The sequence below is a fragment of the Rutidosis leptorrhynchoides genome, chromosome 3 (assembly GCF_046630445.1).
Source record: "Rutidosis leptorrhynchoides isolate AG116_Rl617_1_P2 chromosome 3, CSIRO_AGI_Rlap_v1, whole genome shotgun sequence".
Lineage (NCBI taxonomy): Eukaryota > Viridiplantae > Streptophyta > Magnoliopsida > Asterales > Asteraceae > Rutidosis > Rutidosis leptorrhynchoides.
Genome location: NC_092335.1, coordinates 408,180,251 through 408,203,110, shown reverse-complemented (window position 1 = coordinate 408,203,110; position 22,860 = coordinate 408,180,251). Strand labels below are relative to the sequence as shown.

General features: G+C 33.7%; 1 protein-coding gene across 3 annotated transcripts; it reads left to right on the top strand.

Annotated features, from left to right (window-relative positions):
• Positions 1-16,392: 16,392 nt before the first annotated feature.
• LOC139897756 (uncharacterized) lies at positions 16,393-20,923 on the top strand. Of its 3 annotated transcripts, XM_071880450.1 has the most exons (4): positions 16,393-16,504; positions 18,128-18,201; positions 18,654-19,778; positions 19,809-20,923. In XM_071880450.1, exons 3-4 carry the CDS (start codon positions 18,672-18,674, stop codon positions 20,745-20,747), a joined length of 2,046 nt encoding a protein of 681 aa, XP_071736551.1. In that variant the 5' UTR covers positions 16,393-16,504; positions 18,128-18,201; positions 18,654-18,671; the 3' UTR covers positions 20,748-20,923. The 3 variants fall into 3 exon arrangements, with proteins under 3 accessions (XP_071736551.1, XP_071736549.1, XP_071736550.1); XM_071880448.1 differs by having other exon boundaries at positions 18,654-20,923; XM_071880449.1 differs by having other exon boundaries at positions 18,649-20,923.
• Positions 20,924-22,860: the final 1,937 nt, after the last annotated feature.

Here is a 22,860-nt window from a genome sequence, read left to right as displayed (position 1 = left end):
ATCAAAAGTTCTCGCAGTTCTCGCCTTTTTTATAATTCTCGTTTGAACTTTTGGCTATATATATATATATATATATATATATATATATATATATATATATATATATATATATATATATATATATATATATATAGTGTGTGTGTGTGTGTGAGATTTTCTTTTTATATATAATTTGAGTTAATTAGATTGTGTCATACCCTTTTACAAGCTCCCTGGCTCGGGGACCAGAAAAGATTACTAGTTATCAATTGTAGTTATCTTTTGATGTACGGTAATTATTATTATAATTATTAATTAGTACTTAGAATAAATATAATGAAGTGTAATTCCTTTAATTCAATAATTTTTTTCAAATCCAACGGACCAATTAGAGCGCGACAACTACATGTGATTGGAATTTTATTTTATTTTTTAAAATTTCCTTTTTTAAAATTTACCATTTCAAATCCAATCACATGTGATTGTAAAACTCAATCACATGTGATTCTGCATGTCAATCTAATCACATGTGATTGGAAAAAAAATTCAATTTTTTTTTTCAAATTGTTTTTTTTTTCAATCGCATGTGATTGAATTTGACATGTAGAATCACATGCAATTGGGTTTTACAATCACATGTGATATGCATGCAGAATCACATTTGATTTACTACATGTCAAATTCAATCAAATGTGATTAAAAAAAATAGAAAAAAAACATTTTGAAAAAAAAATTAAAAAAAAATTTCGGGGAAATTTTTTTTTTTTAATTTTTTTTTCAAATCACAAATAATTGTCGCGCCACATGTCGCACTCTGATTGGTCTCTTGGATCTCAACTTAAAAGTTGAATTCAATTGAATATTCCTCCAAATATAATATACCTTTGTTTGTTTGTTTTTAAAAAAAAACAAGGAAGTTTGTTAATAAACTAGTCCGGATCAGGCTCGCGCGATGCGGCGGGGGCTTTCGGCCTGTATATTCATATTTAACGTAGCTTTATGTATTTACAGAAGGGAAAACGGTCCATGCGTTAAGTGCCGTTTTAGGTGTCGCCGTCTTTAGTGTTTTTTAAAAACTGTCCGGTTCGAACGTAGTTAGTTTTGTTGATAAAAGTATTTCGAGTCTAACGGTGTTGTCGAAAAAATTTAACTCGCGGCGAGCAGAAAGATACGGGCTGTCGTTGTGTTTAACGTTTTTTAAAAAGTGTCCCTTTCTAACGTACTTATTTTCGTTTTGTTCATAAAATTATTTCGAGTATGGCGATGTTGTCAAAAAAATTTAACTCGCGGCGAGCGGGAAGATACGGGATGTCATTGTGTTTGGCGTTTTTTAAAAAGTGTCCGTTTCGAATGTAATTAGTTTCGTTCTGTTCATAAAAATATTTCGAGTTTAACGGTGTGGTCGGTGAAATTTAACTCGGGGCGAGGAGACAGATACGGGCTGTAGAAGTGTTTGAGTGGAGTTTTTATTTTATTTGAGAGAATTTATGTTTTACCCCCTGGGGTTAAGGGTAGTTTTTGTAAGTTGGTTATAGTTGATGGGGGTTTCTTGCAGTTTTTGGATTGGAGTTTGGGTCATGTCGTTTTGACCCGTTTTTAAGTTTGGGTGGGTATCAAACGACGGGATTCCCCACCCTTTTTAGTAATATAAGGGTTAATTAGCAATGATACATAATTACAACAAGGTGATGGGTTAGGCCTATCGGCAGCCCAAAAAATTCTTATAGTGTCAAGAGTTGTAAAACATAAAAATATTTTCATGGTATAGCTGTAAGCAGAGTGTAGTAGTCGTTAATCAGGATCAGCTGATACCAGTAGGTTGATTTGCTAATGAAACATAGAAATCGAGGTTGATTAGCCCACTTTGTCACTAGAATCGTGCAAACACAACGCCCCATCCTTACCACCTTTTTTCTTAACCTTACCTCTCTTCTTGATATCCCCTTTAATTTCAACATTTGAACCCCCATTGCGCCGAAACTTGTTAGCATGTACATGCCAACCCCTACAAAAACCTTTACAACTTTTATCTACACAAATACAAAACTTACGACCCGCACAATTACCTGTAGCAACGTTGGCCAAATTGTCAAGAAGAGCATTATAAGTTTCAATACACTTTTCGGTTGCCAAAACATCCGCTATACGTCTTTTTTAGTTTTTGGACCCAAACCAACACTTCCAAATGCATCTTCAACCACATCCAAATTATAAAACGGATTGCCAAGAGCCTCATCGACTACACAAATCTTTTTACCCTTATCAAGATTCGACACCGTATCCATCGTCTCCTTCACGCCACCTACATCTAAATCCTTATTCTTAACCAAAGAAACGTTATCGTCCATAACATCAAAACACCCAGAAGCTTTCATGACCGCATCCAGCACACCCGTCTCTTCATCCAAAACATGAGAATCGTTCAGTGTATCACGATTAGAAGCCGAACCCAAATCAACTATATTATCCCTAGTAGCATTAGTACACTCCCTGTTAACTTGAAATGAAAAACCAGCCGAACATAACTGGACAGGAACAAGCCTAGCAACCTGCGAGTCCACCCGAGAGATACGACCTATCCCAACACACTTCAATGGGCTGGATTGACGGCCCACCATAGGAATGTCAAAATCAGAAGCAGCAGAGTTACCCACCAACACCTCATTCATCTTTTGCCCTTGACCCTCATCGTCATTCTTACCATTGAAAACACGATCACTTTGCAAATCAACCTGATAACCCAAACCTTGATCCACATTTGTGTTGATAGGGAGATTATCACAAGCCATTGTATATGTAGCAATTTTACGATTTGAAAACTCTACAAAAGTCGAAGAACAAGATAATGCTTGTAACTTCTCCCCGATCACCGAATCCGCAACCTCGTTAACCCATATGTGACTCTTACAAAGGGACTCCGAGAGCAAATTTGCTAGAACCAAAGTGTGCACGTGTTTCACCCAATTGGTCTCCACAAAGGCCAAAGTGTAACGACCCGGAAATTTCCGATCAAATTTAAACTTAACCTTTATATATTTCGACACGATAAGCAAAGTCTGTAATGATGAGTCTCAAAAAGTTTGAACTATTTTCATATATTCATGTGACCTTCGACTGTCCCCGATGATTCACGAACCATTGCTTGTAAATATGTGAATATATATAAATATGTGTATATATAAATATATGTATAATATATATAATAACATGAACATTAATAAACTATTATATAACATTTATTGTTATAAATAAATATGTACAATAAAATACATTGTAATAAAAACTATTATTTTATATGTATATTTCTTGTATATATATGTTGTTATATTTAATTTAATTATTTAATATATATTTATTTGCATAGTAAATTTTGTTATTTACAACTGTTTATATATATACATAGTGTATATTAAATATAATTAATTTTGAGCTTAAATGGTAAATGTCTGTAACTTTCGGTTGACGTTTAATTATTTTTAAAATAGGTCTACTATATATATATGAAGTTTTAAAATAAAAGTTGTTCCAAAATTTGATTAAAAAGATAATATTTTTGATAAATATTTTTTTTACCTTTTCAATCTAAGTTTTTGTACTCCGTACATATAAATTGGAACAGAAAATAAATAATTATCGAATCTTTTTGATCAAGTTTCAAACAGGTAATGACCAGAATAAATAAAGGGATTTAAATTGAAAATTTGGGATTTTTTAGGAACACTTTTAGATATTAAACTGTTTAGCAATGGACACGATATATATTCGAGTTAAAACTGTCGGTACAAGAGTTTAAAAACCTCGATGGCTTCACTGTAGGAACTTTGATATTTTCGTTTATTACTGTGTTGTGTTTGTTAACCGTTCCTCTCAATCTCAATCTTTCAACATTATGATTAATTAATATTATTATTATTATTATTATTATTATTATTATTATTATTATTATTATTATTATTATTATTATTATTATTATTATTATTATTATTATTATTATTATTATAATAATAATAATAATAATTATTATTATTATTATTATTATTATTATTATTATTATTATTATATTTATTAATTATTAAAATTAATTATAAAATAAAAACAAAGAATGGCGAATAATCTATCATGTATCAGTTACACGTTTTCTACTGTTTGTGATTGAATGCCTGTTTGTGATTGAATGCTGTCGACCAATTGGTTACTCACAATAATATAAGTATAAACCAAACTGCTCTTTCTGCTTCAATCTATCTATCTGTTTCTCCTTTACTGCAAAAACCCGACACCACCATAGTGAATCACCACCTCCACAGCTGCCACCATCACCGGGAAACACCACCCTCGTCATCATCTGCTTCATGTTAAACCGTCCTTGAAATCGTTCGACATATTTTATTCGTTGTTTCGTTTGCAGCACCACCTTCACGACAATCATATCATCACCACTCTAACACCCATTATCGCCAAAACATCGATCACCATCATCTAAATTAGATATTGTTACTGTAGCCATGCTATTCGATCACACCATCATCTTTAAACCATGAGCAACCACCAACACTCGCGTTTATGTTTGAAATCACCACCCTCTTCCATCTAATCGACACCACCATTTTTCTCTCTCCGCTTCTCATCCGAAAACCATCACAATCTCACCACCTTCACCTTCATTCGACCACCACCAAGTTGAACAACCATCATTGAATACTCTTTAAAGCAAACTGAGCTGTTGCTTCTTCGTTACTATTTTCTGTCACCAACAAACACCACACAACTTCAGTTTTGCTCGACTTCTTCTGTTTCCTGGATCAGCTCACGCAAACAAACCACAGCCCACCATCTCCAACTAGTAAGATTACTGCAGCTTCTATTATTCTATTATGTTGCAGTTTTTATTCGAAAAACACCACACAAATCATTTCATTGTTGCTCCGGTCGTCAAACACCAACACCACCATGACCACTTCAATATCTTCTCATCCTCTTATTTGTTTCTATTTCAAAAACACAATAAGAACCCACAAATGCATCTGTTTTTCTGTTTACTGTAGCTGTTTACCATAGTGAACCCACAAACCAAACAACTCTCCTGTAGCCTGCTGCTAATTCTACCTCTATTAAAGTAACAAAAATAGTGATATTGATATAAAAATAATGATAAGAAGTTGAGTGCTCTTCTCCTTTTTGTTGGCCGACACTTTCTCCACTTGTCAAATTAATTCATTAGTGATATTAATACATTGATGGGGATGGTTATATTTAAGATAATCATGAAATGGTATACACTGTAAAGACAACGAAGTCCCACGTGACAAACCAAATTATCCAGCCTTTCTCTTGCAACCGTAAACTCTTGTGATATGTGGGCTTGTGAAGATTTCCTTAGCGGGCTTATAATTTAACCGGGCCTATGTAAGTTTCCTGTTGGGTCGATGGCCTATTTCGTTTTTCAGTTAGGCCGCAAATTTGGGCTACTGATTCGTTTGCTACTGGACTAACTAGTTGGGCTCGTGATGTTTGCTAATATACCGAAGTGTTCATTTTTTTTTTACAATGGTGGCGGTTTGATAAAATATATAATGAATGAAGATATAGAAGTCCTGCTGTATGATTTTAACGAAGGATGATGACCGAAGGTCATTGTGATAGTGATTATGATTTTAGGTTATAAATGTTATTGATGATGATGGAAATATATTATGGAAATAATAATATGAATGATCTTGATTATGATATGATTTATGATTATGATCATGAAGCAATGAGATTAAGATGATATAGTTTAGATGATGATGGTTGTTAAATGTCCCTAGTCGATCTAGTTTAGAAGAAGAAAAACAGAAAGGGAAACAGATAGGATCGGGTTAATCAAATTAAAATCCTAGTTTTAATCGAAAAAAGCGAGGTCAAAGGAGTGATTAAGGATATATCGGGTTAGCGGGACGTCGCGGGTTCAAACCCGGACTTGGTCATTTTTTTTAGAACTACTTCATTGAGGTTCGTGAATCCGAGACCAACCCTGCATTGTTCAAATGTCGTCATATGTATTTTTACTACAAAATACAGTACGGTGAGTTTCATTTGCCTTTTTACCCTTTATATTTTTGGGCTGAGAATACATGCGCAATTTTTATAAATGTTTTGCGAAATAGACACAAGTAATCGAAACTACATTATATGGTTGAATGATCGAAGTCGAATATGCCCCATTTTGCTTGGTAGCCAAAGAATTAGGGAACATCACTAATTTTGAGAATTAGTGCACCCCTAATTGACGTGAATCCTAAAGATAGATCTATTGAGCCTAACTAACCCCATCCAAAGTACCGGATGCTTTAGTACTTCGAATTCGTTTTTATCATGTCCGAAGGATTTCCCGGAATGATAGGGGATATTCTTATATGCATCTTGTTAATGTCGGTTACCAGGTGTTCAATCCATATGAATGATTTTTGTCTCTATACATGGGACGTATGTTTATGAGAAATGAAATGAAATTCTTGTGGTCTATTAAAATGATGAAAATGATCGATTATGATAAACTAATGAACTCACCAACCTTTTGGTTGACACTTGAAAGCATGTTTATTCTCAGGTATTAAAGAAATCTTCCGCTGTGTAATTGCTCATATTAGAGATATTACTTGGAGTCATTCATGACATATTTCAAAAGACGTTGCATTCGAGTCGTCGAGTTCATCAAGACTATTACTAAGTCAATTATAGTTGGATATATCATGAAATGGTATGCATGCTGTCAACTGTCAATGAAATGAAAGTTTGTCTTTTAAAAACAAATGCAATGTTTGTAAAATGTATCATATAGAGGTCAATTACCTCGCGATGTAACCAAATGTAATGTATTCATCCAGATGGATTAGGACGGGTCGTTATAGGTGGTATCAGAGCGATGGTCTTAGCGAACCAGGTCTTGCATTAGTGTGTCTAACTGATAGTTGTTTAGATGCATTAGTGGGTCTGGACTTCGACCGTGTCTGCATGTCAAAAGTTTTGCTTATCATTTCATGTCGAAAATCATCTACTTATCATCCTTAGGAAATTACATGCTTATCATTCCTAGTCTAGACACATCTTACTGCATTGATTGCATGAATAGTGTATAGACAAATCCATATCTTAGCGTATCTGTTACTGTAGACTTTATCTGACACGTTTCCTTAATTTCCTCCGTAATCTACGGGATCTTCTGTACTATATTAGATATTCTATATAATTAGAATATTATCCGATAACCAAAAATCATTTCATATCGAAAATTCTCTAACTGATCATAAGAGATGGATGCTACACCTAGCTTGGATTCCATTAGTTCCGGAAGCAATTTCGAGATGCGTATTGAAGTAGACTCTGAAGTTAATGAACCCGAAGTGTCTCCACCGTTTAGCTATTTTTCCTTCTGGAGGAGATGGGGGTGGGTTCGAGACTTACTCACTCGATGGAGAAAAGAAGAAGGAGAGCCTTACCGCGAACCAAACTTACCTCCTAACATCAAAGAAAACGATGTACTCACCGGTGAACCTATGCGCAACACTGTATTCACCCTTCTTACTAAAGTTTTCCACCTCGAAGGTCGCATTACTGCAATCTCAGAAAATATTCAACCTCTACTTCCGAATACCAATCGAAGGGGAATATTAGAAGAAGTTAGGGAACTTCGAATTGATAATCAAGATCTGTCGAATCAGATGAGTGGATGGATAGAAATGATAGATGGTAGGATAGAAACCCTGATAAGAATGGTGCATGATTTACAAGCTATACTTACTACACCAACATCATCACCAACCTCAACACCAACAACACTTGTAGTATCGACAGCAACAGTACCACCATCAGCAGCACCAGCAGCATAACCGGTACCAACAACAACAACATCATCACACTTCTCAACCTCGCAATCTATACCTCAAGCATAATCATCGTTCTACGAATCGTTCTACATAAACTATCTTCGTTCTTCATGGCGATTATGTAATCTCTAAAGTCTTAGAGATTATTTATTCTAGCTCAAACCGAAAATCAAATGAGTTTAATATCATATTAACTCATTAAATCCATGATTACATCTGAAGAAAATATATATGAATATATGTTTTCATAAAGATTGTAATTAAAAATTCTTTTGTACAAACTGATTATGGTGAAAATATTTTAACGGGTAGGTAATACCCGAAGAATATTTAGATTTCACATTAATAAGTTACACTGTACATTCTTCGAATCTGATTCAACAGTCATTTACTATCCTACTTACATTCACAGATTTATGTATCCGTTCACCACAGAATAACTAGTTTTATCCAATTTTATATTTGGATTTTGACCTATCAGAATCCAACAAGTGGCATAATGAAGAAAATATTGGACAAAATAAAATTTGTTAGAAACAAACAAATTAACTATGAGAAATTTTGTTAAGAATCCAGGCTAACAAAATCCTAGCTAACTGTTCCTAGCTAACTGTTAATTTCTTATTACATTTTAATTATCGCAATTTATTTATCGCAATTTTAATTCTCGCAATTTTATTTATCGTCATTTAATTTCTGTATTTATTTTACGCACTTTAAATATCGGGACACGTATACAAGGTTTTGACATATCATATCGACGCATATATATATATATATATATATATATATATATATATATATATATATATATATATATATATATATATATATATATATATATGTATATATATATGTGTATATATATATATGTATATATATGTATATATATATGTATATATTTATATATATATATATGTTATATATATATACATATATATATGTTATATATATATATACATATATATATATATATATATATATATATATATATATATATATATATATATATATATATATATATATATATATATATATATTATTTGGAATAACCATAGACACTCTATATGCTGTAATGCTTGAGTTAGCTATACATGGTTGAGGTTGATTCTCAAATAATATATATAATTTGAGTTGTGATCGAGTCTGAGACATGAACACGGGTCACGATACGTATTAATTAATTCGAATATTATAAACTATATATATATGAATTATTGACTTAGTAACTGTGGACTGCTAACTGTGGACTACCAACATTGGACAATTAAAATGAATTAAAATATTGATTATAACATATGAAACTAAACATTTCTTCAAGTTTGCCACTTGATTTCAACTTAAACCTCATTTGTATCTTGACGATTCCAATCTGCGTTCAAACCTTTCATGATTCTTGAAAACACCTCAATCGAGATGATGAACCAACCACACTTCATTTACGGAAGGAAAGATCTATGCATATAGTTATGCGCTTGGAAAAAAAACTCTCGGAATCGAAGTAAAAGTTTTACACGAATTCGTACCTGATCCTGTAAGCATTATTATTACCCAAAATAACTTAGTAATCCCTTTCAAAGTAGCAAATTTTGTCACAGCTCCAGCAAATCAACTTCGACTTTTCGTTCGAAACAACCATATTATAACTTTGATATATATGCGTGTTCTTTATTGTTACCGGGGAACCTTTTATATTTCACCATATTACCATCAGCGTTTAATCATCTAAAAACACAATTCTCCTGAAACCACCTCGGATTGATAACCGATGATTCAGATATCGTAGCATTAAATGCAGAGGAAACAGAAAAATTGTAGATAGTCTAAACGGCCAAAAGTTTGATGATAAAGAAAGGAGTGTTAGGAACGCTCGATAGAAAATTTGGTACTGAAAAACAGATTGAACAAACCATGAAGGAGACCAAGGTCAAATACAAGGACCATACCATATATTCAAAGAATCCAGGTAATTCTGGATCCGATGAAACCTTCAACGAATATCTTGCTCCGTACTCATGTTAAAATCTTGCGAAAAATCTTTCTTCATCCACCATCGAACTTAGAAATTCCAAAATATCATCATAAATATCTTCGATATTTATGAAGATATTTTCATAAATATTCTCGTCCGAAATTATTTATCTCTTCGCGCTATCTATATTACATCATAAAGGAAACTACTTTAGTTTCTAAATTTCTTTAAAATTCGAGTTTGAATTATGAATGATTTTAAAGTAGTGTTGGAAATTGATGCATGTGTTAGTATAATATAATGACACTTGATCAACGTGATTATGTTACAGTAAGTCATGCTGAGTTTCTAATGGAACGTGATGATTCACAGATCATAACATCATCATGTGCCATGTTACACGACTCTGGCATTCTACTTAACCTCCAAACATAACCAGAAAATATTTTTCTTGATGATTCGGTCTTTTTTGAATATTCTGGTAATTTCACAAATCAAATCGTGCTACTACCTTTCCTTTCTACCTTGTATATTATGATGAGTCGAAACTCCATACCTACGAATTCTGGACCAATACTTGTGAAAAGAAAACAAAAGCATGGAGCTCCGAAATAGAAAGGGGGTATAAATCACAGCAAATAAGAGAGAGCATTAACTGTGAATGACAATGATTATAGAAGACGAAAGCAGGGACTCCAAAATATAAGGGAGAATATAAAACCCGATAACAACACATAAATTACAAATCGTGGATATTAATACGAATAGCAATATAAAGACACGGTATAATTAAGGATAATATCACCCCAAGGTAATAGTAGAAGTAAACAGATTTTCTGGTGGAAGATTGAAAATGAAGGATGACAGAAATGGTAATTTGGAAAATATCAAGGATTAGAATGGGATTAAGCCTTTTCACAATCTTTTGGATGTATGAACTAAGAAAAAAAGTATAGGAATGGTGAGAATAATGGAACAGAAGAGCTTAATTTATAATGGAAATATTAGACAGAGTAATCAAGGCAGATCACCGTATTTAATTATAGAGATCTTAATTTCCTTACCCGTCGAAGAATCAAATCTTCTAGATTTCGAAGATTTTCTTTAATCCCTTGAATTCCGGAATTCAACCAGGACAACGTCAAAAGTTAAGACGAAACTTTATTTATTCATTTCACTCTTTTGTGTTAACTTCATTCGTGCTCTTCGAATAAACGAATTGTTTTATCCATATTACTCAATAATGATAAAACTCTATTTATCAACTCATATTCGTCATGAAAACATTTTTATGGTTAGCCATGACCACCTCACTCAAATTTCGGGACGAAATTTCTTTAACGGGTAGGTACTATGACGACCCAGAAATTTCCGATCAAATTTAAACTTAATCTTTATATATTTCGACACGATAAGCAAAGTCTGTAATGATGAGTCTCAAAAAGTTTGAACTATTTTCATATATTCATGTGACCTTCGACTGTCCCTGATGATTCACGAACTATTGCTTGTAAATATGTGGATATATATATATAAATATGTGTATATATAAATATATGTATAATATATATAATAACATGAACAATAATAAACTATTATATAACATTTATTGGTATAAATAAATATCTACAATAAAATACATTGTAATAAAAACTATTATTTTATATGTATATTTCTTGTATATATATATGTTGTTATATTTAATTTAATTATTTAATATATATTTGTTTGCGTAGTAAATTTTGTTATTTACAACTGTTTATATATATATACATAGTGTATATTAAATATAATTAATTTTGAGCTTAAATGGTAAATGTCTGTAACTTTCGGTTGACGTTTAATTATTTTTAAAATAGGTCTAATATATATATATGAAGTTTTAAAATAAAAGTTGTTCCAAAATTTGATTAAAAAGATAATAGTTTTGATAAATATTTTTTTTTTACCTTTTCAATCTAAGTTTTTGTACTCCGTACATATAAATTGGAACAGAAAATAAATAATTATCGAACCTTTTTGATCAAGTTTCAAACAGGTAATGACCAGAATAAATAAAGGGATTTAAATTGAAAATTTGGGATTTTTTAGGAACACTTTTAGATATTAAACTATTTAGCAATGGACACGATATATATTCGAGTTAAAACTGTCGGTACAAGAGTTTAAAAACCTGGATGGCTTCACTGTAGGAACTTTGATATTTTCGTTTATTACTGTGTTGTGTTTGTTAACCGTTCCTCTCAATCTCAATCTTTCAACATTATGATTAATTATTATTATTATTATTATTATTATTATTATTATTATTATTATTATTATTATTATTATTATTATTATTATTATTATTATTATTATTAATATATTTATTAATTATTAAAATTAATTATAAAATAAAAACAAAGAATGGCGAATAATCTATCATGTATCAGTTACACGTTTTCTACTGTTTGTGATTGAATGCCTGTTTGTGATTGAATGCTGTCGACCAATTGATTACTCACAATAATATAAGTATAAACCAAACTGCTCTTTCTGCTTCAATCTATCTATCTGTTTCTCCTTTACTGCAAAAACCCGACACCACCATAGTGAATCACCACCTCCACAACTGCCACCATCACCGGGAAACACCACCCTCGTCATCATCTGCTTCATGTTAAACCATCCTTGAAATCGTTCGACATATTTTATTCGTTGTTTCGTTTGCAGCACCACCTTCACGACAATCATATCATCACCACCCTAACACCCATTATCGCCAAAATATCGATCACCATCATCTAAATTAGATACTGTTACTGTTACTGCAGCCTTGCTATTCGATCACACCACCATCTTTAAACCATGAGCAACCACCAACACTCGCGTTTATGTTTGAAATCACCACCCTCTTCCATCTAATCGACACCACCATTTTTCTCTCTCCGCTTCTCATCCGAGAACCATCACAATCTCACCACCTTCACCTTAATTCGACCACCACCAAGTTGAACAACCATCATTGAACACTCTTTAAAGCAAACTGAGCTGTTCCTTCTTCGTTACTGTATTCTGTCACCAACAAACACCACACAACTTCGGTTCTGCTCGACTTCTTCTGTTTCCTGGATCAGCTCACGTAAACAAACCACAGCCCACCATATCCAACTAGTAAGATTACTGCAGCTTCTATTATTCTATTCTGTTGCAGTTTTTATTCGAAAAACACCACACAAATCATTTCATTGTTGCTCCGGTCATCAAACACCAACACCACCATGACCACTTCAATATCTTCTCATCCTCTTCTTTGTTTCTATTTCAAAAACCCAATAAGAACCCACGAATGCATCTGTTTTTCTGTTTACTGTAGCTGTTTACCATAGTGAACCCACAAACCAAACAACTCTCCTGCAGCCTGCTGCTAATTCTATCTCTATTAAAGTAACAAAAATAGTGATATTGATATAAAAATAATGATAAGAAGTTGAGTGCTCTTCTCCTTTTTGTTGGCCGACACTTTCTCCACTTGTCAAATTAATTCATTAGTGATATTAATACATTGATGGGGATGGTTATATTAAAGATAATCATGAAATGGTATACACTGTAAAGACAACGAAGTCCCACGTGACTAACCAAATTATCCTGCCTTTCTCTTACAATCGTAAACTCTTGTGATCTGTGGGCTTGTGAAGATTTCCTTAGCGGGCTTATAATTTAACCGGGCCTATGTAAGTTTCCTGTTGGGCCGATGGCCTATTTCGTTTTTCAGTTGGGCCGCAAATTTGGGCTACTGATTCATTTGCTACTGGACTAACTAGTTGGGCTCGTGATGTTTGCTAATATACCGAAGTGTTCATTTTTTTTACAATGGTGGCGGTTTGATAAAATGTATAATGAATGAAGATGTAGAAGTCGTGATGTATGATTTTAACGAAGGATGATGACCGAAGGTCATTGTGATAGTGATTATGATTTTAGGTTATAAATGTTATTGATGATGATGGAAATATATTATGGAAATAATAATATGAATGATCTTGATTATGATATGATTTATGATTATGATCACGAAGCAATGAGATGAAGATGATATAGTTTAGATGATGATGGTTGTTAAATGTCCCTAGTCGATCCAGTTTAGAAGAAGAAAAAGAGAAAGGGAAACAGATAGGACCGGGTTAATTAAATTAAAATCCTAGTTATAATCGTAAAAAGCGAGGTCAAAGGAGTGGTTAAGGATATATCGGGTTAGCGGGACGTCGCGGGTTCAAACCCGGACTTGGGCATGTTTTTTTAGAACTACTTCGCTGAGGTTCGTGAATCCGAGACCAACCCTGCATTGTTCAAATGTCATCATATGTATGTTTACTACAAAATACAGTACAGTGAGTTTCATTTACCTTTTTGCCCTTTATATTTTTGGGCTGAGAATACATGCGCAATTTTTATAAATGTTTTACGAAATAGACACAAGTAATCGAAACTATATTATATGGTTGAATGATCGAAGCCGAATATGCCCCTTTTTGCTTGGTAGCCTAAGAATTAGGGAACATCACTAATTTTGAGAATTAGTGCACCCCTAATTGACGCGAATCCTAAAGATAGATCTATTGGGCCTAACGAACCCCTTTCCAAAGTACCGGATGCTTTAGTACTTCGAATTCGTTTTTATCATGTCCGAAGGATTTCCCGAAATGATAGGGGATATTCTTATATGCATCTTGTTAATGTCGGTTACCAGGTGTTCAATCCATATGAATGATTTTTGTCTCTATGCATGGGACGTATGTTTATGAGAAATGAAATGAAATTCTTGTGGTCTATTAAAATGATGAAAATGATCGATTATGATAAACTAATGAACTCACCAACCTTTTGGTTGACACTTGAAAGCATGTTTATTCTCATGTATTAAAGAAATCTTCCACTGTGCAATTGCTCATATTAGAGATATTACTTGGAGTCATTCATGACATATTTCAAAAGACGTTGCATTCGAGTCGTCGAGTTCATCAAGACTATTACTAAGTCAATTATAGTTGGATATATTATGAAATGGTATGCATTCCGTCAACTGTCGATGAAATGAAAGTTTGTCTTTTAAAAACGAATGCAATGTTTGTAAAATGTATCATATAGAGGTCAATTACCTCGCGATGTAACCAAATGTAATGTATTCGTCCAGATGGATTAGGACGGGTCGTTATAAAAAGAGGATACAACATTACTCATATTAGCCGAAGCTTCTGCGACCAACAAAACTTTGCCCACAAATTCGGCCACCTTAATAATGTTGTCACTAGAAACAAACATCGCCGGAATGCCTCGAACCTCAACCCACACATGGGATTCGGTATGGGATTTGGAGAATACCTTTTATTCTTATTCAATGAGAGAAAAAGCTTGCAATCAATGAAAACCAGCGAGAGGCGTAGAACATAAATCGTTAGGGTTTTTATGAGGGATCATAATAATACGTACTCTGTAAATACTTATAAAAGGGCAGTTTAGAAACAACCCAAAAGATTAAATACTAATTAAAATAATTGAAAAAAAATAATACACTTGTCAATTGTTGATTTGGTAGGTTAAATATTAGGTTGATTTGAGTAGGCCAGAAAATCATTTTCTAAGTAAAATATTCTCACAAATCGCAAAAAAGATCACATATCACTAGCGACCGAGATATTTGAATTTTCTCTTGTCAAATAAATCGTTTACACAATATGTATTAAAAATCTACCATTTGCAAGTCGCAAGAAATTTTCTTGTGATTTGCGAATGCCGAGTTTCTTGGTCATGACCGTAAACATTTGGGTCTCGACCTAAATTTTGTCGTTCATGACGGTAAACATTTGGGTCGCGACCTTAATTTTACAATACTGAGATTCATGATGTTCGTACATTGTATGAGTCTCTTACCATTTACGAGGGCTTTTTGGATAAAAAAAATGTGGGGTGACCGTAAGACCACCTCCAGCCAGGCGTTTCTTTGCTCCGTTAGTCCTAGTTGGCAACATCTGATAAAATCTGACAGCCACTCACGGGGCGTCAGTTTGTTCCTCCATATTTCGTTAATCATGGAGGTGACGAGCTATTTGTGTCTGTGAGTTCCTCCCTCATCCAGTCACATAGTTTTTAATTTTAATTAATATATATTTATTATTATTAATTTATTTTTTCTTACCCTATTTCCAATCAGATTTTACCACATCATCCTACTCAATATTTGACACAAAAGACTTGCACACCGGTTAAAAAATGTCAGTGCCTATTCACAGTCAGTTTGCACTTTTTTTTACACTTTTTGGCCAAAATGCCTGTGATATCATCGCCACGGTTGAAAATGGTCTGGTCATGTTTGAGCCCAACACAACCCAAAATTTCAGATCGAGTCATGACCAAAACCCATATTGGGCCAAGCCCAAAATCCCCCTATCGGGCCAAACCCAAAAACCCCCTATTGGGCCATGCCCAAAACCCTCTATCGGGCCATGCCCAAAACTCTCTATTGGGGCCCAGCCCGTTCAAACTTGCCTAATCACTACCAGGCACCCCCAACTATTGACCCTTTTTTGTTCCTGTAAAGGGCAAAATCACCTTGGGCACCCATCCCATACTTCGCTTTGCTGTCAGTAGCCGGTCCTTAAATTTTCATCGATTTCCTGTGCAATCGTCACGAGTTTAACACCAAAAGGTAAAATTTCTTGTTTAATTTGTTTACTTTTTATTATAATCCAGGTTTTACCTTTTATTATTTCAGTTGTTCAATTTTAGGTTACCCTAATTTTTTTTAAGTTTGACTAATCATTTTTAGGGATTCACGACTCACTTAAAATCAAATTGTTTACTTAGAGGTGATTTATAGGAGTGTTGTATGTGTAACCTTTATCATGCTATTGTTGAATGATTGTGGTTAGTGGTTAGTTATAATGTTGTAACCTTGCAGCTTGAAATATTTGATGGTTCCAGCTAGGAACTGTTGTTTGAATATAATATGACGTAACTGTTTTTAGTTTTTGCCTTTTTCGATCCTTGAAAACTTTTTTGCCCTGTTTCTTGTTTTCATTCCACTATATGAAAAGTATGCTGGTGTCTTTATTTTTTTATTTTTTTTTTCATTTCTTATTCTTATGTTGGAAATGAACAACATATGTGTATTCCAATATTTTGTTCCGCGATGGCATGATGTGACCAATTAATTTTTACTTTATGATTTAACGAGTGTTAATCGTTGTGTTGCACATATTAGTTACTCTTATCTTGGAGCTTATAAGTATGACAGGATGCTTAATATGAAAAACGTATAAATAAGGTTCAATACGTTATTAATTAACATCCTTGACAGATTACGTTTTCGAATAATGATTAACTGATGAGTTATATGTTTCACCTTTTGATCTTTAAAGTATCCCCGACTCACACCCTAGCGATACTAGGATCACAAAGTATATTAAAACCAGTACGTTGTTAACCTAGTTTATAGACCTAACTATTAATCTAATTAGTTATTAGTCTTTTATTAGCTTTAATAATATTTCCTCTTTTGACGATTGAGGAGTTAATCACACATCGAGGGGTTTTTTGTATGATTCTAACTTTTGATGTTATTGGGATTAAAAACGTTGACTTAAGCATTTTTTCGTCCTTTCCAGTTCATATGATTTGTTAATATGAGTTACAAGTAAGTCACGAATTAGTTTAATAAAAACTTTTGTGATAGCGAGTGTATTTAAGTTTGATGGTGAAGTGACTGTTTAAGAAGTTCGTGTTAACCTACAATTGGAGGACTATTTTCCAATTTAATATTCAAAATGTATACATAGAAGTTTTTTCGTAGTCTTATTGATAGTGGTTGAGTCGATCATCGTACACTGTTTAATCATATAAATGGAAAAATTTGATTTAAGGATATTTTAAATCTGAAAAATATTTACAAAAATTAGAATATAGAAATGTGCACCTTATTGTCGACTCATCCCTTTTGATTTTTTCGAATGTTGTCATGTATCTGATGGTTTTTATAAAAAAAGGAAGGTGTATGCTTGAATAGTTACTGCTTTTGACCAACTAATAAGTAACTAAATGCATGTGTGTCATCTTGTTCTTGAACCCCAAATATTGAAAATTAGAAAATGATATAAATACCTATAGATTGATGTTAAAGATCGGTACTGCAAGTTGTGGTTATTTTGCTGATTTATGATAGGCTAATTGAATATGTGAAGAAATATCTAATGGATGTATTATAAAAGTAACTAATAATTTAATTTTGCTTGATTCCCTTACAAAGAATGAAAGAATTATTGACTTTTTGCAGCTGGAACTATCAAAGCAGCTTTTATTTCAACCAACTCAGTTAACGACAAAATTTGACATACATTGTCGTATGAGGTAGTGGTCTCTCTGGCTGTTATTTTATTATATTACCATTGAATTTAATTGAATTTACATGATTATAATTGATTAAACAGTTATATCTTTGGATGCTATAGAACTGGTTTAAATATTGGATGAAGTGTATTTCCTTTTTTTTTTCTTCTGTAATCATCTTAAAGATTGCTTGACACGCCGTAAACTCATGAAGTAAATAATAGAAAAAACCCATTTATTTATAGCATCCTACTTAATCCATTAATAGAATCTTTAATATATACAAATAAAATATAAAGAAAGTGGAATCATATACGTACATATGTTTATATTGAGTTGAATTCATATATGTGCGTGTGTATACATACATACGTACGTATCTCTGATGACCTGATTTGTGTATATTAAGATTAACATGTAAATAGCCAAATTTAATTATTTAAATTTAAATTAATTTAATTAATGAAGTGAAGGTGATTGAAGTCTTATTGATGGATTGCAACAAAGAGGAAGCGTTGCGGGCGAAGTGGCTCGCAGAGAAGAAAATGGAGATTAAGGACTTTAACGGGGCCCTAAAGATTGCGATGAAGGCCCAATCTCTTTATTCCGAACTCGAAAACATATCCCAAATGATAGCCGTATGCGAAGTACACTGTTCGGCCGAGAAGAAATCGTACGGTACCGATAAAGACTGGTACGGAATTCTGAAAATCGAACCTTCTGCTGATGAGCTGTCAATTAAAAAACAATATAGAAAGTTAGCACTTGTATTACATCCCGATAAGAACATGTTTTCTGGTTCTACTGATGCTTTTAAGCTAATTGGTGAAGCTCAACGAGTACTTTTGGACCCTGAAAAAAGAACATTGCATGATTGCAAACGTAGAACTTGTGGAAATCATGTTTCAACTCCAAAGTGGGCCCCTCCGAAACAACAACCAACCAGGCCGTCTAGTAATATCCATCAATCTGTTAATTTTACTGGGGTCCGCCCACCTGGTAATTTTCATTTTACACATCAGCCGGCGCCACATCAGCCTATGCCTCAAACTCAAACGAATCCGTTGACTTTTTGGACGGTTTGTGTATTTTGTTCGGTTAGGTATGAATTTTATAGAACAGATGTTAACAAAGTTATTAATTGTCAAAATTGCAAAAAATCTTTCACTGCTTTTGACTTGAATGGCCATGGTGGTACTGCTTCTAATGCACAAAGTACAACCCAAACTCAAACTCAATATCAGCAACCGAGTTATAAAGCAAAACCAGCAGCAGCATATGAGAAAAAAGATGATCCGAAGGCAAAAGGAAATACGAACAGAAAACGGAAAAAGAGAGTAGATGAATCGAGTGAAAGTTCTGACGGTAATGAAACTTCCGACAGTAGTGAAAGATCTGAATCAGAAGAAGAGGAAGAAGAAGATGTAGAAACACACAGCGATAGTGACGAAAACGGCGTGGAAAATAACGTTGATAATCAGGATTATCAGTATTTTGGTGAGCAGCCTCGGAGATCGTCACGTGCAAAAAGAAACGTTTCGTACAAAGAAAATCATGTTGATGTTGATGTTGATGTTGATGTTGATGTTGATGTTGATGTTGATGTTGATGTTGATGTTGATGTTGATATTGATAACGATAATGATAATGATGATAAAGATGATGATGATGATGATGAGATGCTATCGAAACAAGAAAAGAAGAGTGACGTATCTGAACAGAGTGACACAGGAGACACTTTTTCGAAAAACAAGGTGAAAAAAGAAGATAAAATGAAAGAAACCGACACAAAAAAGCGTCAACAAAATGATAAAGAAAACAATGATGACGATTCGGAAGAAGAAGAAATGGAAATAGAAACCGAACCTGAAACATATGAATGTCCGGATCCAGAGTTTAGTGACTTTGATAAAGATAGAAAAGAAGAGTGTTTTTGTGTGGGTCAGGTATGGGCTTGTTACGATACTCAAGATGCTATGCCCAGATTCTATGCTTACATTAAAAAGATTGCATCAGGGTTTAAATTGCAAATACAATGGTTGAAACCTGATCCGGTAACCCCGGATGAAAAGAAATGGGTTGAACAAGATTTACCCGTTTCTTGTGGAGCGTTTAAACGTGGCAAAAACGATAAGGCTGAAAATCTTTTTTCCTTCTCGCATTTGGTCACATGGGAAACAGGTCAAAAAGGGGGGACATTTTACATAACTCCAAAAAAAGGGGAGACGTGGGCACTTTTTCGGAACTGGTCTATGACGTGGCACTCAGATGATGAAGAAGAAGAAGAACGAAAGTACGAATATGATTTTGTAGAAATTTTATCGGATTATGATGAAAAAGTGGGTGTTCGTGTATCGTATTTGGAAAAAGTGAACGGTTTCGTGTGTCTTTTTAGACGAAAAGAGGGTGAAGAGACGACGATAATAACGGAGAGTGAAAAGTACAGATTTGGTCACATGGTTCCTTGTTATAGAATGAGTGGAACGGAAAGAGAAGGTGTACCAAAAGGATTATTTGAACTTGATCCTGCTGCTCTTCCTTCTTCCACATTCGAAAAGGTTAACTAACTTGTAATATTTCAAAACTGGAAATTAAGACTTGTTATCATGTATGTGTTTAGATGTTATTTTGTTGTTGGTAATTAGATTGCCAAATCATTTGGTTAACCAACCATGTGGATATTCATTTGGAAGTAATGTGGATCATTGGTAGACTTGTGCTAAAAATGTATTAATTAATTAAATGGGCATTTTGATATTTTCAATCAAGTCTTTTTTATTTATTTAATTTTTTTTTTCCACAAAATTAACGAATACTTATATAAAACGGGAAACGTTTTCAACTAGAAAACATCTTCAACAAATGATACAACGAAAGGGAAGAGGCTCTTTGTAACGACCCCAAAACACTTTACGAGAAAACATGTTTTTTTTTTTTTTATAAACGGTGCAGCACGCCAGACCCATATGCGCGGTGCGGCTTATAACTAAGTTTCAAAGCAGAATTTGTGACCAGAACTGACCATCAGGTATCGAGCATTTGCGCGTCGCTCTAAAGCTGGAAACACGGTCAACCCATCAATATAACTTGACAACCCATTTTCAACCAAATCAAGTTTCATTGGCCCAAACTAAGTTTAACCATTTTCAAACAATACACAAACGGGTTTTAAATGACAAAAAGAGTATTACGACCCTCGGGACTCCAACGACCCATAAATACAAGGACGTGACAATTTTGACCCATTTCGTTTAATTACAACAAAAGACCGAGCATAGCGATTGGGATTGCACTACCCAATTATAAGTCAAATCCAAAAGCAAAGTCTTCTAAAGCAACACACGGTAGTCCACTAATCCCCGTACTTACCTTTGCCGCCTCCACCTTGCAAATCTATAAAAATGTAAATAACGAGAGGGTAAGCTATAAAAGCTCAGTGAGGATAAACATACTATATACATACATATGCATAAAATGAATACGTATCACCGACACAAGTAATAAATACATATTGCATCCACGTATAACTAAGCAAGCTATACACTACGTACCACCATGCCAAATCTATAGGATTAGCTACAACACAACAATTGGTATATATATATATATATATATATATATATATATATATATATATATATATATATATATATATATATATATATATATATATATATATATATATATGCCCAAAATCCCCAAGGTTAACCCCTTTAACCTCAAACCCATGAAGGTTGGCCGAAACCACACGCGCCCTAGTGAATCCGAAATCATACGCGATTCACTACCTTCACCTCAACGACAATAGGGTTGGCCGAAACCACACGCGCCCCAGTGAATCCGAAATCACACGAGATTCACTACCATAAGTCATCACATCAACAATGGAAAATGTCCGAAACCACACGCGACATTGTGAATCCTAAACCACATGTGATTCACTACCCAAATCACCTCAACAACATCACGGGGTTGACCTACTTGTTAATGTGAATCTGAAAACTCACGAGATTCACTACCCTAAGGGTGGTAACTCAAAACGCACAAACGTGCCACGTGGACCCTAAACTCACGGGGTCCATCATCCCACACACATGTAAAGTGAAACCGAACGCACAAGGATCACTCTACCCTACCCGCACCCATCCTATGCATACATACGCATATAATATATTTACACTCACCTTGTCGCCTTGATGAATGCAAAGCCAAATCCTCAAATTGCCAATGGAAAGTACATATTCCATTTATCACATAACAAACAACACAATTAGGGTGGATTACAAACCAACTCAAATTGACACTTAGTGCAATTATGACCCAATTGCACTTCCAAGCACAACCCGTGCCCAAACTAACCAATAATCACTTAACACTAGTGAATATGGTCCTATAACGCTAATTAAACCAAAACACAAGTGTTAGAAACTTGTCTTCCCCAAATCAAGTCACAAACCCTAATTCTGGCCCATTTCAAAATTAAGCTTTTACACACACCCATTTGTGTTCCAACACCAACATAATCACTAATCCTAGTGATTATACCCAAATTACAAGCCCTAACATGGCCAATTAGTCTTCTAACCCAAAACTTGTGACAACCCGGAAATTTTTGACCAAATTTAAACTTAATCTTTATATTATTCCGACACGATAAGCAAAGTCTGTAAAGTTGAATCT

Excerpts from the sequence above, each read along its gene's own strand:
- LOC139897756 (XM_071880448.1), top strand. The coding sequence starts at position 18,672 with ATGGATTGCAACAAAGAGGAAGCGTTGCGGGCGAAGTGGCTCGCAGAG.